Source organism: Myotis lucifugus, unplaced genomic scaffold (genome assembly GCF_000147115.1).
Source record: "Myotis lucifugus unplaced genomic scaffold, Myoluc2.0 scaffold_59, whole genome shotgun sequence".
In the NCBI taxonomy this organism is placed as follows: domain Eukaryota; kingdom Metazoa; phylum Chordata; class Mammalia; order Chiroptera; family Vespertilionidae; genus Myotis; species Myotis lucifugus.
In genome coordinates, this window is record NW_005871107.1 from 2,272,880 (window position 1) to 2,285,161 (window position 12,282).

General features: G+C 41.9%; 1 protein-coding gene across 1 annotated transcript in view; it reads right to left on the reverse strand.

Moving 5' to 3' along the window:
- The window catches only part of COL9A1 (collagen type IX alpha 1 chain), a 92,021-nt gene that overhangs the window by 68,025 nt on the left and 11,714 nt on the right, over nucleotides 1-12,282 (reverse strand). The window contains exons 6-10 of the mRNA XM_023754314.1: nucleotides 2,983-3,066; nucleotides 2,228-2,248; nucleotides 751-825; nucleotides 401-436; nucleotides 222-284 (exon numbers count right to left, since the gene is read on the reverse strand). Of these exons, the coding sequence (XP_023610082.1) occupies nucleotides 222-284; nucleotides 401-436; nucleotides 751-825; nucleotides 2,228-2,248; nucleotides 2,983-3,066 (279 nt within the window). The remainder of the gene's footprint in view (nucleotides 1-221; nucleotides 285-400; nucleotides 437-750; nucleotides 826-2,227; nucleotides 2,249-2,982; nucleotides 3,067-12,282) is intronic.

A 12,282-nucleotide genomic window follows, 5' to 3' on the forward strand; every position in this document is an offset into this window, starting at 1 on the left:
CAGAGAGCCTTGAGGTATGCGGGAGCTTCACCCTCGCGGGCCTCTTTGCAGAAAGCTGCTGCCTCCAAGTCAGCCAGGCAAATACAGGGCCACAGCCCTGTTCCAACTAGGCCTACCGCCTCCCAGCACTAAGTCTCCCCCTTCCTCCTTCCCTCCTCCTTCCTCCCCTACACACACACACACACACACACACACACACACACACACACACGCCTACTCACGTCAGCGCCAGGCGTGCCAGGCTTGCCAGAAGCTCCCGGTTTTCCAGGTTCTCCAGGAGGACCCTGAGTAGGGGGAGCGGGGGGCGGGGGAGGCAGGGAGAGAAAAAGGTGCAACGTTGAGACCCTCTGGACCACATCTAAAGGGACCGAGTGGAGTGCAAACGCGCTGATCAACTTACCGGGGGGCCGGGGGGACCCTTTGGACCTCGGTCACCCTGGAGGGGTAGGAGAGAAGGAAAGAGCCGTCACTGAGATGCTGGGACCCTCTGAGAGAATCCCACCCACGTTCACCACACAGATGGGGACAGAAACAAGGTAAATGATGGAGGCTCGTGACCACTGGGAACAACTGCCTCCTCCCTCCGAAAATCCCGAGTCTTCTAAGATCCAACCCCCAACTGTCGCCCATGTCCGATCCCGCCTTTGGGTGGGGAGCAACTTGCCCCTCAAAACACAACCTGGGAGCCGCTGGAGAAAGGGTAGGAAAGGGCAGGACTGGGAGACAGAGGGGCTGGAGATAGAAACTTACGTCGATGCCATCGATGCCAGGAACTCCAGGGGGGCCTGGAGGCCCCGGGGGACCCTGCTCGCCTGGGGGACCTCTCTGACAAAAACAGCACACACGGGTTAGGGGAACACATTGGGCAACAAGGAGAAACCGGGCCATGTCCCGAGGCCCCCACCTCCGCAGGGCAAGGACACCCCCCCTATGGAGGCCGGGTTTTGAAACCCAATATAACAAAATGTATCAGACTTCCAAGCTGCGCAGGTTGCTTGGGCTCTGCCACGTTCTGAACGAGGCTGAACAGTGGGGTCGGAGCAGCATGGAAGCCCCAAAGTGGGGGAGGGGTCCTAGGGCCTCACCCCTAAAAAGTGCACTAAACCAAAAGGGGATCTGGAGGAAGGCAGGGCCTGATGCCTCTTTTTTTTTTCTTTAAAGGATTCAATCATGAAAATGGTGGTCACTGGATACCTTGATTGAATCAGCAATTGCAAGTCAGTGTTTGGACTAAAATGGAACAGCTAAGACTGGAGGTACTCTATATCAGATGGATTACAATATCGTTTTGTAAATCTCTAGCCCCATAGAAATCTGAGGGCAATACTCTTGAGGAAAAGATTGGGGAGGAGTGGGCAGAAGGTCCCTGAAACCCAGCGAGCGCCTGGCCTCATTTCAGATTCACCTGCAGGGACACCTCTTGCATACACCCCTACGGAGTGACCCGGCTTATCGCTTGCAAGCAGCTAAGCTTTGAGGGCGCTGGAGGGACGGGTGGCGTTTGAAATAGTGTGAGCATGTTGCTTAGGGAATGTGTGGACTTTTCCACCCTTCTAAATTTAAAAAAAGAAAAGGAAAAAAAAGAGCTTCTTTCATCAAGGAAAACTTTGTTTTTCTAAACTCCAATGAGCAGACAGGTTACAATGGGGTCTTTGTAAGTGAAACCTCAAACCTCTGCTGGACTCCTCCGCCCCCGGCGCGGGAGGGAGGCCACGCCGGTGCCTTTGGGAAGTTGCTGAAATGTTTATGGGCGCCAAGGCTGCCCAGTGCCAATCCCCGGGCCACGGGCACCACTCGCAGGACGCACGGCTTAGAGCTGCCCCCGCGGGCTGCAGGAGCGGGAGCGGGAGGTTTAGGGGCGCTGGCCTGAATCCCCATCTTCCCCGGCTCCCTTTTGGCTGTGTTCAGGAGAGGGGAGGGGAGAGAAGGGCAGGTAAGAGGAAACCAAGCTAAAAATTAAAGCCGAGTCTGGAGACACCGAGGGCCTTTAGGGTCTGAGCCCGCAGCGTTAGGTCCCAAGTAGGAGGAGGTGTCCTTTCCCGGACCGATGGGTCACCTGGGGTCCCCGATTCCCATGGTACTTGCTGCAGGTGCTCGGGGCTGGAGTTAATGCGCCGCCCTCAGCCCTGGGGATGCTCCGAGCCCTCCCTACGGCTCCCTCAAAGCTGCGCCCCCACCTTCCCCGGTGTGCGCTGGGAAATGCAAACACTTTTCGCCCCCAGCTTACCTGATCCGGAGCCTGGCTGGGCTGGTGGAGAAAAAGACGGGGAGAAAGTGAGAAGGCGCCCCGCCCCCGCCCCAAACTCTCGCACAACTTACTTGAGCCGCGCACAAGCAGAGCCCTGACAGCAGCAGACGCAGCCCAAGGGCCCCGTGGTCCCGCGCCGTCCATGCCATGCCCACCACCCTCTGCTAGTCCCCGGGACCGGGACCGGTTCTGCCTCCGCCGCCCGGCTGGGGTTCGGGACCCGCCACGCGCACAGAGTGGTACTTCTTCCCCGCAAAAAGCGCCCCCGGGATTAGTGGTTGCAAAGGTGCCTGGGCGGGGGAGGCGTACGTTCCTCCGGTTTATGAATGGCCCTGGAGAGGGTCCTGGGGATTGGAGGAGAGCTTGCGGCCCGGCCCGGGGGACGGATAAAATGACAACAGTCCCCTTAACCCTTTCCCCAACCACACAGGCTCTGCCTCCGCCCACCCGGCCCACTGCTGCCACTGGCTGTCCTCAGAGCCTCCTCGGGTGGCCTGTGCGCCTTGGTGGGCGGCGAGTAGACCTTCAGTTTTCTTGCAGGAGCATTTTGGGAGGGAGTAAGCGACCAAAGGTAGAATCAGATACCCCTGGGTGGTTTCTCCCCTCCAGGCTGTGCTTCCTTAGTATCTATCCGATGGGTACAGCAAAGCCCAGACTTTTTGGAGAAAGAGTATGGGAGGCAGGATGGAGAGGAATCAGCGGAATGGAAGGGGCAGATGGTCAAAGGGACTCACCGTTATCCTGGCTGGCAGCTCATGGCAAGTTTCTCTGCTGGGTCGAAGTGGGTCACAATGGATCAGCATCCATTGAAGTTCAAACTGAACAACGACAGCAGACAGTCAGTGCAGGTTCTTTTGGAGAACAGTAACAGGTCATTTAAGAGAAAGGTGAGTTGGTAAGTGTGGTCCAATTGCTAAGTGACTGGGGACCAACTTGAACTGGTTGATCTCGGTGCACCAGGACTTTCATTGTTCCTTGAATATAAATTTCCACTGGAAATGGGCTGAAATCCCAAGTTTCTCTGATCATTGGATGCAGATGTCTTTAGCTCTGCATTACTCCAGCATAGCCTAGGCAGGAAACCGATTGCTGGGCACTGATTTTCTATTTCTGTTCTTACCACAACCGCCCCCCTCCCCCCCCCCCCAAGAAGTCCATTCTATTAAAATGAGACTGGAGAGAACAAAGAAATGTCCTAGTCACAAGCCAGTAAGACTTAGAGGCTGAATTGGAACCCAGGCCTACTGAACTCCACAGAGAACATAAGTGCTAAGAGTTCATATGGGAGAAGATTAAGGACAGGCAGCCAAAGAGGTGGCACCCAGGAATAAAGTCGAGGAAAGAAAATCGGATCCTGAAAGAAATATGCATGCTAGAGAAGACATCCTCCGTGGAGTGGTCACAGGTTGAAATAGAAATAGGAAGGACCAGAAATGGTGGGAATGAGAGGGAAATCTAGGACTCAGGGGGGAAACAACATAATAAAAATAATTTAGATTTGGTATAATTTTAGTCATTGGTTGCAGAGATATAAAATTCTAAGCACTTGAAATCCAACTTCTTACATTTTAGCAGGTGCTAAGGGAGAAAACAGAGTGGAACAGAAAAGATACAGGCCAAAGGAAGAGTGGCCAGATCTGAATCTGAGAGCCTCATGAGACAAGAGGGACACACACACACACACACACACACACACACACGTGTATTCCACAAGAAAAATACCACTCTGTGCCTTGCTGGCCCTCTTAAATTGAGACAGTTCCTTGCTAAGCATTTCAAGTCAGACCCATATTTCTTGGTCAGTTGATTCTTCTGGCGTTATGTTGATGTCTAGTTAAGTGTCCATGTTCCAAATCTAAACATTATCTCTTTTTTAATTCAATAATGAATTGTACTCCACTCCACCTGCCAAGTTGACTCTAGAGCTGCTGGATCTAGAATTAACTTGGATACATTTTTCCACTGTTACGGATCTTCCAGAGTTGAAGTTACTGGATGGGAGACCAGAATTGGAGAGGATGAAGGATAAAGTCTTTCCCTTCTACCCACAATGAATGGAAAGTTCAACAAAATGAAGTTTTCCCTTATAAAAGGTCAAAATAAGACATTAAACTTTCACATTCCTGCACTGATGCCTCTTCTTACATGATTCTAAGTGTCCTAGAGTCCTCTTTCTCCATTATTCTTGTTTTTCTCAACCTTACCAGGCCTTTTCTCCAGAAAATGTGGATATCTGGAAAAATGAGTTAAGTAGGATGACAAGAAAGTGAGCCACTAAATCAAGACATATCTTAAGATGGAAATTTATTTGTGGATTATATGATAATTATCTGTTTCTTCGTGGTTTGAATTATTTAATAATAGTATACTGACATCCTTCAAAAGAACTGCTTCCCAAAGACACAATGTCTTGCAGGTAAGGAAATTACTTTCATCAAACACTATTTTTATTGAAATACTTTTGTATGTTTGGGAGAGATTTTATTTTGTTTTGTTCTAAATTGCAGTGGGGATTTTAAAAGGAAGATAAAAGAAAGAATGGAACAAACCTTTTTCTTAATGAATACTAATTACCTGGCAGTGCCTCAAACAACTCTTTGAAGCAGATCATACCTGGGGTGAAGTGGAGCAGAGAGGTTAAATCATTTGCCACAGGTCACACAGCTAGTAAAAGGCAGAGCTAACATTCCAAATGTGCCCGACTCTAAAATAAGAGTTTTCTCTACTACCCTACTCAGCCTCCCCAAATAATATAGAATGAGTTATAATTTTGTAAGGAGGTAACCAAGGCATGTGGTAGTTGAATATTTGTATTTATTAAAGATGAATAGAAAAGAATTATCTAGAAATTAAAACTATGTAAGCTAGTTTCCAACATCTGCTAGAAAACTTCAGAACTAGACTAAGACACTTTCATAAGAATTCAAACCTTTTCCTATTTGCCTGCTTGTAACGGAAATATATCCAGAAGCAAAATTTCTAGTGTTCTTCCAAAAACTGACAGCTATTTCTATATGCAGTTTTATATTAATGTGTATAATGAAATATCATATAGGAAGAATAATTATAATTATAACTATAATTATAATTTTTTCTCAGCGACCAGATAAAAATATTACCAGAATAAGAAAAGATATATTTCCACTCCCTACCTCTCAAAATAAGAGATACCACACATAATTTTATTCACTAAATCCTTTGTGAACTGGTAACTCAGACTTAGAATGGAGAGTGTATGTGTAACATTTTAATTCTCAAAAATAATTTATACCTTAATCACCTTGAGAAGCTTTAATTATACTTATTGCAAATGCAAAATGATTCATTAAGCTGTTTTCTCAAAAAATGTAATTCTCTCTAGATAAATTGGCACACCTGTTTAAATATGTGAGCTGCAATTGTGGCACAGGATAATGGGGGAATGAAATGTAATTCATCTGTGAATACAGGCTGGGTTGTTCAGAGTGTGACATAGATCAGAAGTTTCTGAACACATCTGTGCATCCACATAAACACCACCTACGTACTAATAATCATCTCTACAACAACCATTTTTTGGCATGCAATATGAATTCCAATTTGCATGTTAATTATTTTGAAGGAAGATTGGCAGAGTTCCTTGGTAAAAGTCACTTTCATTATACATCTAAAATGCTGATTTCCACACGTTTCTCATTTTCATACCTGGAATCATTTTTCTCTTTGAATGCACACTGACAAAATATATCTCACAAATATTTTAATTTAGTCCTTCAGGCAACATCTTTTAAGCCCCAATATAAGCCAGGCACAAAGGAAACATTCTAGGGAAACCAGACATATTCTCCCCCACCCCCACGAGTTTACAGTTTATAAGACTTGAAAAATCCAAGCAAAGAAATTTTAAAAGATTTTTTTAAATGTGTTCAATAGAACATAAAATGCCCTAAAACAGTCCATCCTTCTCAACATAAAATACGTTGCCATGTCTCAGGGACTTGTGTGAGTGTAAGGTACCTTATATATGCCCAGCTTGGCATTAGCCAATTATTTTCTTTAGGAAACTAAGGTATAATTCCAGCCCCTAAGACAAAGTAGTGTCCAGCTGACAACTCATTAAAGCAAGTAATTTTGGCCCCAACTCTCTACTCTTTTAATAGGACGAGTGATTTCTACTTATGTTGCTAGGTTGTTGAGAAAAATTAATAAGGTATTTAATTCCTTCATAAAAACTACACAAAAACTAATAGCAGACAACTATCTTTTCTTTCTGAGAGAATTCTATTGACAGACTATGGAACGTCACTCAATATTAATGAGAATGACACAAAGCTTGTGTGTTTGGGGTGTGTGTGTGTGTGTGTGTGTGTGTGTGTGTGTGTGTGTGTTTGCAAACTGAATTATGATTAAATTTTGCAAGTATAAAATACCTAAAAACTAGCTCTTCAAATATTTTTTTAACCAGAGAGATGTTTCATTAAGCCTCTGTCTACTCAGTGGCAACATATATTTGAAAAAATACTTGAATTCTTAGATCTCATCCTTCTTTTCAGTTTATGTCAAAACGTTGGTTTCTACCATAAGGGACCTCCTTCAAGTGAAGCTTCCTGGTTACTGAGCAGGAGGCTCTCAGTTGCCTTGAAATGAGAAATTTCCCCAACTCTACGTAAACTAGGCCATGCAGTTTCACACACAGTGCTAGGAATTGTAGTTAAATATGAGTAGGTGACAATCATCTGAATCATACCAAAGGCAGAGACAGAATGATGAGAGGAAAGAGAACAGATGACTTGAAGGTAGCAGACCTGGAGTGTAGTAATTTATTCATTTTTTGCCAACATATCTTTATGTAATACATTCATGTGCTTTGATATCAATACTATGGAAGACACAAAAATATTTAGTATATAGGCCAGTATCTAAGCCAAAAAAATGTTTTTGACAATAAATACTATTGCAGTTGACATGTGATATCAACAAGGGGATCATATAACATGTCATATATGAGTAGGGTCCAGAAACAATTGAGATTTTCATAAGCAAAGAAGAGGAGGGTAAAACAGTTCTGAAGAGAGGTGACACTAACAAGGCACCAGGGTGGAAAGTGATGTAGAAAAAAAGATAAAATTTGCTGTTGCAAAGAGTAAACAGATTTTTGCCCCTTGAATTCTAAGCTAAGGAATTTTAACATTGTTGGGTAGCTGATTATTGGATGTCTATTAAAATGTGTCTGCAACAGAGATAGGAATGGGGAAAGGCGGCCTAATTGAAAAGGGCATTTCAAGGAGATTCATGTGGTAATAAGGGCCTGATCCTTTGAGGCAGGAGAAGGCTGCTCTAGTATAGCATCAAGAAGTGTTATCCTCTGAACTATGCTGAAGCATCCTGAGTTATTTGCCCACTTAAAACAACAACAACAAAAACAACCATAAAACACCCTTCCTCATGCCACATCCCTCTTTAGCTGCCATCTGTTTTCTGCTCCTCTTCATATAAAATTCAAAAGAGTTGTCTATATCCATTGACTCCAATTCCTTTCCCTTCCATTCTCTCTTGAATTCTTTCCAACTCAGCTTTTTCTCCTGTTACTCCAATCGGTCTTTTCTCAAATTTACCCTTATTGGTTTCTAAATCCAATGGTCCACTCTTAGTCTTCATCTTATTTGATCCATGAACAACACTGGAGTGGGTTGGCCATTCCATCTTCCTTGAAATACTATTTTCCCTTGACTTTCAGGGAACCATAATCTGCTAGTTCTCTCCTATATCATAGGCTGCTTTCCTCAGTCTCGAATCTTCCTCATCTCAGCAACTTCTAAATGTTGGCTGTTTCAGGGTTCAATGCTAGGACTTCTCTATCACACTCATCTCTCAGTAATTTAATCTTGTTCCATAGCTCTTAATACCATATGCATGCTGACAAGTCCCAGAGTTCTATTCCCAGCAGGACCTGTCTCTTGAACTCCAGAAGAACATATCAAACTGCCTGCTCAGTATCCTCACTTAGATGTCTAAAATTGTGATCAACTTAGATGTTCCAAACTAACTCCTAATATTCTCATTGATGCCTGCTGTCACCACAGCCTTTCCCATCTCAGTAAATGACAACTCTGTATTCGTAACGAGTCATGCCAAAAATATTGATGTCATCCTTGATTCTGCTTTCTCTCTTCTACTTCAAATCCTGTTTTCTATACCCTCAAAATATACCAGCATCTGCCCACTGTGCACCACATCCACCACTACCACCCTCTTCTCTTAAAGATCCCTTAAATGTTCTGTATTTCTCTCCCCCTACAGTATATTGTCAAACAGCAACCAAAAAATGCTTTTTATAAATGAGAGCATTCTGATTATCTATCCAAAACCATCTGATAGCTTCCCATCTTACACAGAAGGAGATCCAAAATACTAACACAATATTTCCATCCTCACTCTATCTTGTTACCTCATTGCCTACTTCTCTCAGTCTCATTCTAGCCACACTGGTCTCCATGCTGTCCTCAAACATAACAGACAGCTCGAACACCAGCTCTTTTCACTCTATGTTCCCGACTCCTTGATTTCTCCTTTCTGAGATATCCACATGCTAATTCCCTTAACTCTTTCAGGTTTCTCCTGAAAAAATTTTCTCAATAAGGACCTCTCTCCAGGCACAACAATTTCCTGCTTCATTTTTCGCCATAGCATTTGTGACCACCTGGCATACTATACATTTACTCATTTATTCATTTGTGTCCATCTCTTCTCCCCAGAATGAATGTAAGCTCCATCTGAGCTTTAATTTCTGCCTATAACTTAGCAGATATTTAATAAACAGTTGTTTAGTGTTAATAAGTGAATGCATAGCAGTGGGTAAGAAATATAGTGAAAAAAGAATTAATTGTATTTTTCCTCTGGTTTGATGAAGAGTTGGGGCAAGCCCCCTCCCCTGCCTGGGTTTCAATTTCTCACCTGTACACTGAGAGGTTTGGATTAGATGCACTCAGTTTCCTCCAGCTGTGAGAGCCCATGATTCTATTGACACCAACACGTTGTAACCAAAACCACTAACCATGCAGAAATCAACAAGAGAAGGAAAACCACCACTGATTTAACTTCTTGCTTTCTAGTCACCCAATCTACATAACAAAGATTTCTTTATGCCCTGAGTCCACACACATTTTAATAGAAATAGAAAAACTAATAGCACTGATTTTTAAAAAATAGCAACAGTATGGGCACAGGTAAGGCCAATAAAAATATTTGCTGTTTCAATTTTCCATTAAAAACAAGTTCGACCATTATTTTCTTTTTATTCTAGTTATCTGTAGTCCTTTCCCCCAGTCAGGCTTCTCCTATGTTGGCATCTCTTTTACTGTGTGTTCTTCCCCTTTCATTGCCACCTAGTGGAAAATCCAGCTGATGTTGTTATATGGTCTACAATGCAGCAGGCTAGGTTTTATCTCCAAAAAAATGGTTTTCACAGTCAGCATTCAAAAGTATTCCAATCAAGTCTCATCAAAGTGTTTTAAAAAGTATTTTCTATGAATATGGTTCAAATAACATTGCCATTTCTTTGTATTTATTTATTACTTCCAAGTGAAAGCATATTTGTAAAAGGTGTACTTGTCAAAAACAATTTCATAAGCAAACTTAATAGTTTAGCTATGCATAGTAGGTATTATGCATGTCCTAAATCACGAATAACTTTCCTGCAATGTTTCTTAAATACCAGAAACAATATTAATCACAACTTCCTAATTGATTTTTCCATATTATCATCTATGACACTTACCCTGTTTTTACATTTGGAGGTTAGTATGATTTAATTCTATGGAGTAGAGAAAAGGATAGATAGCTCCTCCATCAGCTTTTTTGGGTGGGGTTTTTTATTTTATTCTTTCTATTTACTTTCATATTTTCTCTTAATTTAACAAAAATAACATCGAGTGACACACTTGAAATATACTTTTAAAAGCACTTATCTGTTCTGCATTGTTTTATTTGGAATATGCACAGGATTTGTAATGCCACATAAACTTTTATCCTCCCTCAAACAAGCCCAAACCCCCAGTGTACATCCCTGAAAAGGGAAAAAGGCTAACTTTGTTTTCTAATAGAGCTGTACCAAATAACTCTCCCAGGCAATCATGCTGACAACAAACAATAAAGAACCTGTCATAAAGTAACATGTTTTTTATGATATGCTGCCAGGAAACTGAGCTTTACAGTGGGATAAATGGCACCATCCTAAAATATAGGCACAGCGGAGAATAGGAAATATGGGATTTATTGCTTTAAAATAAAACTAACAATGTCTTACAGCAGTACATTGGGAAAAATATAAAATGCTCTGAGGCCACTAAATAACCATGAAGGATGAGAAGGTGTTTGAGTTGTAGACCACGTGAGCGGCTGTATTGCAAGCCTTAGGAAAAACTCCTGAAATTGGTTTCTTTTTCCAATTTAAGACTGGGAAAGAGACAAAAGAGACAATAGATAGGGGAAAGTCACAAACAAGTACAATATAAATGAGTCGTTTAGCATTGATGCTTCATCAAATGTTGTTTTCAATTGCCTTTTTTATTAAGTAGTTCCTAGGGCTACCTCTTGACATCTGTAATTGCCTATAGAAGGAATATTTGCTTTTGTTTGATCCTGAAAAAAGTGTTCAATTAATGCAGTGTCAAAGATTAGAATGAATCCAATTTCATGAAAGAAAATTGAAAAATACACTGTTCCTTGTTGTTTTCATGCTATTGGCACATTTCATTTTAATTTAAAATTTCTCACATGGTGATACTATTTGTTGTCTGCAAATTGAGAAATGGGTGCCCTATCAAGGTACTTCTACCTCCCAGAATAGATGGATACCAATACTCATCACTCTCTAAGTCTTCTAAGGGACATGTAGTCACTTAATCTTCAGTAATTGTCAGCAACTTCAGTTTCAGCCAAATTTGCTGATATCATAGGACATAAAAGAGGGCAAAGGGACAACTTGTGGGCATCTGGGCTTTGTCTGGGAACTTGTATGGGTATTTGACCATTCTGCAGGGGTCCTCAAACTTTCTAAACAGGGGGCCAGTTCACTGTCCCTCAGACCGTTGGAGGGCCAGACTATAGTTTTAAAAAAAAAAACTATGAACAAATTCCTATGCACACTGCACATATCTTATTTTGAAGTAAAAAAATAAAACGGGAACAAATACAATATTTGTATTTGCATGTGGCCCGCGGTCCGTAGTTTGAGGACCCCTGATTCTTAGTCTGGAAAAGCGAGGAGAGGTGTAGAAAACTAATCAAGTTTGAAAAGGGAAGAATTGGTAAACATGAGAATTCACAAATGAGAGTCCCTTTGCCTAGAATATCAGACCTTATCTTCTTCTGGATAACTCTGATTCATCCCCAGGGTTCCTCTTAGACATCATCTCCTTTAGGAAACATCCTTGAATTCCACGCTCAGCCTCCCTGCCCTAATCTGAGTGAGGAGTTTTTCGCATGTGCTTCCATTGACTATCATGGTCCTTATTGTGTTATATTGTCATTGTTTACCAACTCCTCACCCTCTATAGATGGAAGAATATAAAGGCTGCGATTAACTTTGTATACCCAGTATATAAGCAGATGATGACATTCGCATTCACTAAGTAAATAAACAAGTAGGTTTAATCTCTGAGGACATGTTCTTTCTTTAAAAAAAAAAAAAAAAGTTTGTCCTTCAAAGTAAATTCAAAAAAATCTATGCAAATCACAAATGTCTTCCAAAATAAAAATGATGAGTTTTATAAGGAAGGATATATAGTTGCACATATTTTTGTTTTTTATCAGAGGAAAGTTAGTTGCCATAGCAGAAAAATGAGGTAGATTAGAAATCTTATACCTAACCCTGTGTCTTGCAAACTCAGAAACCTGCTTGAGATTACTTCTTCGACTGAGAAATGGAGATAATCCTATCTGTGCTTGTTAACTTATAAAAGTATTTCAAGGATCAAATAAGTTAATGGGAATGAAAGAATTTTGAAAACATTACATTGGTATATTAAGGGTAATAAAATGTTTTTTTAAAGCAT